The sequence below is a fragment of the Hypanus sabinus genome, unplaced genomic scaffold (genome assembly GCF_030144855.1).
Source record: "Hypanus sabinus isolate sHypSab1 unplaced genomic scaffold, sHypSab1.hap1 scaffold_236, whole genome shotgun sequence".
Lineage (NCBI taxonomy): Eukaryota > Metazoa > Chordata > Chondrichthyes > Myliobatiformes > Dasyatidae > Hypanus > Hypanus sabinus.
In genome coordinates, this window is record NW_026780476.1 from 195,264 (window position 1) to 201,282 (window position 6,019).

Here is a 6,019-nt window from a genome sequence, read left to right on the forward strand (position 1 = left end):
GTAGTCTCTTAAACTTCACTGGTGTATCTGCCTCCACCACTGACTCAAGCACCAAACACTCTCTGAGTGAAAAACCTTCCTCTAATATCCCCTCTCCTTACCTTAAAGACATGTCCTCTTGTATTGTATTGGAGAAGAGGCGCTGGCTGTCCATTCTGTCTAATCCTCTTAATATCTTGTACACCTCTATCATGTCTCCTTTCATTCTCCTTCTTTCCAAAGAGTAAAGCCCTAGCTCCCTTCATCTCTGATCATAATCCATACTCTCTAAACCAGGCAGAATCCTGGTAAATCTCCTCTGTACCCTTTCCTATGCTTCCACATCCTTCCTATAGTGAGGCGCCCAGAACTGGACACAGTACTCCAAGTGGCCAAACCAGAGTTTTATAGAGCTGCATCATTACATCGCCTCTCTTAAACTCTACCCCGTGACTTATGAAAGCTAACACCCCATAAGCTTTCTTAACTACCCTTGCTACCTGTGAGTCAACTTTCAGGGATCTGTGGACATGTACCCCCAGATCCCTCTGCTCCTCCACACTACCAACTATCCTGCCATTTACTTTGTACTTTGCCTTGGAGTTTGTCCTTCCAAAGTGTATCACATCACACTCCTCTGGGTTGAACTCCATCTGCTACTTTTCAGCCCACTTCTGCATCCTATCAATGTCTCTCTGCAATCGTCGACAATCCTCTACACTATCGACAACACCACCAAACTTTGTGGCATCTGCAAACTTGCCAACCCAGCCTTCTACCCCCACATCCATGTCGTTAATAAAAATCGCGAGAAGTGGAGGTCCCAGAACAGATCCTTGCGGGACACCACTAGTCACAACCCTCCAATCTGAAAGTTCTACCTCCACCATGACCATCTGCCTTCTGCAGGCAAGCCAATTCTGAATCCACCTGGCCAAACTTCCCTGGATCCTGTGCCTTCTTACTTTCTGAATAAGCCTACCGTGTGGAACCTTGTCAAATGCCTTACTCAAATCCTTGTAGATCACTTCCACAGCACTACCTCATCTATAGGCCTGGTCACCTCCTCAAAGAAATCTATCAGGCTTGTTAGGGACGATCTGTCCTTCACAAAGCCATGCTGACTGTCCCTGATCAGACCATGATACTTTAAATGTCCATAGATCCTATCTCTAAGAATATTTTCCAACAGCTTTCCCACCACAGATGTAAGGCTCACTGATCTATAATTACCTGGACTATCCCTACTACCTTTTTTGAACAAGGTGACAGCATTCGCCTCCCTCCAATCCTCCGGTACCATTCCCGTGGATAACAAGGACATAAAGATCCTAGCCAGAGGTACAGCAATCTCTTCCCTTGCCTCGTGGACCAGCCTGGGGAATATTCCGACAGGCCCCGGGGACTTATCCGTGCTAACAACTCCAACACCTCCTCTCCCTTAATATCAACATGCTCCAGAACATCAACCTCACTCATGTTGTCCTCACCGTCACCAAGTTCCCTCTCAGTGGTGAATACCGAAGATAAGTATTCATTGAGGACCTTGCTCACTTCCACGGCCTCCAGGCACATCTTCCCACTTTTATCTCTATTCGGTCCTACCATCATTCCTGTCATCCTATTGTTCCTCACATAATTGAAGAATGCCTTGGGGTTTTCCTTTACCCTACTCGCCAAGGCCTTATGCCCCCTTCTTGCTCATGTCAGCTCCTTCTTAAACTCCTTTCTTGCTACCCTATATTCCTCAATAGACCCATCTGATCTTTGCATCCTAAACCTCATGTATGCTGCCTTCTTCCACCCGACTAGATTTTCCACTTCAGTTATCACCCATGGTTCCTTCATCCTACCATTCTTTATCTTCCTCAGCGGGACAAATTAATCCCTAACATCCTGCAAGAGATCCTTAAACATCGACCACATGCCCATAGTACATTTCCCTTCAAAAACATCATCCCAATTCTCACCCGCAAGTTCTAATCTTACAGCCTCATAATTTGCCCTTCCTCAATTAAAAATTTTCCTACTGTCTCTGATTCTATCCTTTTCCATGATAATGCTAAAGGCCAGGGAGCGGTGATCACTGTCCCCTAGATGCTCACCCACTGACAGATCTGTGACCTGACCCGGTTCGTTACCTAATACTGGATCTAGTATAGCATTCGGCCTAGTCGGCCTGTCAACATACTGTGACATGAATCCATCCTGGACACACTTAACAAACTCTGCCCCATCTAAACCCTTGGAACTAATCAAGTGCCAATCAATATTAGGGAAGTTAAAGTCACCCATGATAACAACCCTGTTATTTTTGCACCTTTCCAAAATCTGCCTCCCGATCTGCTCCTCGGTATCTCTGCTGCAACCAGGGGGCCTATAGAATACCCCCGGTAGAGTAATTGCTCCCTTCCTGTTCCTGACTTCCACCCATACTGACTCAAAAGAGGATCCTGCTACATTCCCCACCCTTTCTGCAGCTGTAATAGTATCCTTGACCAGTAATGCCATCCCTCCTCCCCTTCCCCCCCCCCCTCTCTATTCCTTTTAAAGCACAGAAATCCAGGAATATTGAGAATCCATTCCTGTCCTGGTGCCAGCCAAGTCTCTGTAATGGCCACTACATCAAAATTCCGTGCATGTATCCAAGCTCTCAGTTCATCACCTTTGTTCCTGATGCTTCTTTCATTGAAGTACACACACTTTAGCCCTTCTACCTTACTGCCTTTATACCCTTTATTCTGCTACTCTTTCCTCAAAGCCTCTCTATGTGTCAGGTCTGGCTTTACTCCATGCACTTCTTTCACTGCTCTATCGCTCTGTGTCCCATCCCCCTTGCAAATTAGTTTAAACCCTCCCGAACCATGATAGCAAACCTACCTGCAAGGATATTGCTCCCACTTGAGTTCAGGTGCAACCCAGCCAATCTGTACAGATCCCACTTTCCCCAGAAGAGATCCCAATGATCCAAAAATCTAAAACCCTGCCCCCTGCACCAACTCCTCAGCCACGCATTCAACTACCATCTCTTCCGATTCTTACCCTCACTATCACGTGGTACTGGCAACAATCCTGAGAACACCACCCTTGGGGTCCTCTTCTTCGGCCTTCTGCCTAGTTCCCGAAACTCACACTTCAGGACCTCATCCCTCTTCCTGTCTATGTCGTTGGTACCAATATGGATCACGACTTCTGGTTGCTTTCCCTCTCGTACCAGGATGTCATGCACCCTGTCAGAGACAACCCGGACCCTGGTACCCGGGAGGCAACAAACCATGCGTGTTTCCTTCTCACGTCCAAAAAATCTCCTCTCTGCTCCCCTGACTATAGAGTCTCCAATGACGACAGCTCTCCTCCACTCCGTCCCACCCTTCTACACCACAGGGTCAGACTCAGTGCCAGAGGCCCTGCCACCGTGGCTCACACCTGGTCGGTCGTCCTCACCAACAGCATCCAGGACTGTAAACTTTTTATTCAGGGGAATGGCTACAGAGGTGCTCTGCACTACCTGTCTACTCTCCTTCGCTTTCCCCCCTCGGACTGTCACCCAACGACCTGCTTCCGGCAGCCTAGGTGTGACTACCCCCCTGTAGCTCTCATCTATGGCAGCCTCATTCTCCCTTATGAGTCGAAGGTCATCCAGCTGCTGCTCCAGATTCCTCACACGGTCTTCCAGATCGCCCAGCCGCAAGCACTTCTGGCAGATGTGACTCTGCGGGAGCGGGGATTTCCCCCAAGACTGCCTCATCTCACAGGAGAGGCACATCACCGTCTCAGGAGGCATTGTAAAGACCTGTCAAAGCCTCAAATCTCTACTCACTCACTGGCCGCTTTCCACAGGCCGCTCAGCTTGAGCTACCCCTCTATTTATTTGTTTGAGCTTTTCAAACTGCTTGGTCAATCAGCTGCTTTCTGCTGAGTCTGAGCCATTCAAATATTGGTTGTCTTGATTTGCACAGTCCAATTGCCAAAACTGCCAGAATCTCTCAAGTCAAAGCCTCATATTTCCACTCCTTCACTGGCCCACTCACTCACTGGCCGCGTTCCATGACACTACTGTTTGTTTCCTTTAATTCCATATCCGCTATGCCAGTTTTCTAAGTAGACACTGACGCAAAAAAAAAAAAACGTTTAAGACCTTCCCCATCTCGTGATGCTCCACACATAGACAACCACTCTGATCTTCTAGGGGACCAATTTTGTCCTTTACTATCCTTTTACTCTTAATATACTTGTAAAAACCCTTCAGGTTTACCTTCACATTATTTGCCAACACAACCTCATATCTTCTTTATGCCTTCCTGATTTCCTTCTTTAGTATTCCCTTACATTCTCTATACTTTACAAATATCTCATTTGTTCCTAGTTGCCTGTACGTGCTAAACACCTACTTAACCAGATCTCCAATATCCCTTGAAAAACAAGGTTCCCTATCCCTGTTAACTTTGCCTTTAATCCTGGCAGGAACATGTAAACTCAGGATGTAAGCGCAGTTCAGTAACTCCACTTACTGAATACATCACTGCCAGAAAACAACTTATCCCAATCCACTCTCCCCAGATCCTCTCTCATTTCCACCAAATTGGCCCTTCTCCAATTCAGAACCTTAACTGGTGGACTAGTCCTATCCTTATCCATAATTATCTTGAAACTAATGTCATTATGGTTACTGGACCCAAAATGTTCGCTTTCACATGCTTCAGTCACCAGACTTGTCTGATTTCCTAATAGATCAGGTAGTGCACCCTCTCTTGTTGGTACCTCAATATATTGATTTAGAAAACTTTCCTGAACACATTTGACAAACTCCACGCCATCTAACCCTTTCACAGAGTGGGAGTCCAGGTCAATATGTGGGAAGTTAAAATCCCCTACGATTACAAATTTCTGTTTCTTACATTGGTGTGCTAACTCTCAACAGACTTGCTCCTCCGATTGGGCCGTATATAATAATACCCTATTAGTGTGGTCACACCTTTCCCGTTACTCAGCTCCACCCATACGGCCTCTGTAGACGAGCCCTCCGGGCTGTCCCGTCTGCACACAGCTGTGAGATTCCCCTGACTAGTAATGCCACTCCTCCCCCTTTCATCCCTCCCCCTCTATCACGTCTGAAACAACGTAACCTCGGAACATGAAGCTGCCAGTCCTGCCCCTCTTGCAAACCAAGTCTTACTAATAGCAATAATGTTGAGATCATCATGTGCCAATCCACGCCCTAAACTCATCTGCCTTACACACAATACTCCTTGCATTGAAATAGATGCACCTGAGAACATTTCTATCACCGACAAACCATTGATATCTGTCGAAACAGGCAGTCCTCGCATGACCATTAACCTCCTCCACATCACTATCTGCACTAAAACTCTGCCCCGTCCCCGTGCAACCTTGATTAAAACCCCCAGAGCAGAACTTGCTAGCCTACCGATAAGGATGTTAGTTCCCCTCCAGTTCAGGTGCAAACTGCCCAATTCGAACTGGTCTCACCTCCCCTGGAAGAAATCCTAATTGTCCAGAAACATGAACCCCTCTATCATTCACCATCCCCTCAGCCACGTATTTAGCTGCATTATTTCTAGAATCACTAGCACGTGGCACGGGTAACAATCCTCCTGTGGGATCACTGTTCCCCTTCCTGCTTCCACTTGTGGGATATCTCTTCCCCATCCTCCTTCCATCTTCGGGATCGTTCGTCCATCCGATTTACTCCTGTCGGCTCTCTCATCCCCACCCCCTTCCACCTGTGGGATCCCTCTTTCCCATCCCCCTTCCTCCTGTTCCCATTACCTCACTTCCTGTGGGATCTGCCTTTTACATCCACATTCATCCTCCTGCGGGATCTCTCTTCCCCATCGCCCTTCCTCCTGGGAGTCCTCTGCTCCCATGCCCCCTCTTCCTGTCTGATCTCACTTCCCCATGCTCCTTCGTCCTGTGGGATTTATCGTCCCCATCCGCATTCCTCCTGTGTGATCTCTCTTCCCCAAACCCCTTCCTCCTGTGGGGTCTCTCTTCCCCATCCCCCTTCCTTCTGAGGGAT

The 6,019-nt window shown here is 47.5% G+C and overlaps 1 protein-coding gene across 1 annotated transcript in view; it reads left to right on the forward strand.

Annotated features, from left to right (window-relative positions):
- The window catches only part of LOC132387927 (NACHT, LRR and PYD domains-containing protein 3-like), a 185,911-nt gene extending 181,458 nt beyond the window's left edge, over positions 1–4,453 (forward strand). Inside the window, exon 8 of the mRNA XM_059960244.1 lies at positions 4,444–4,453. Coding sequence (XP_059816227.1) covers positions 4,444–4,453 — 10 coding nt within the window. The remainder of the gene's footprint in view (positions 1–4,443) is intronic.
- Positions 4,454–6,019: the final 1,566 nt, after the last annotated feature.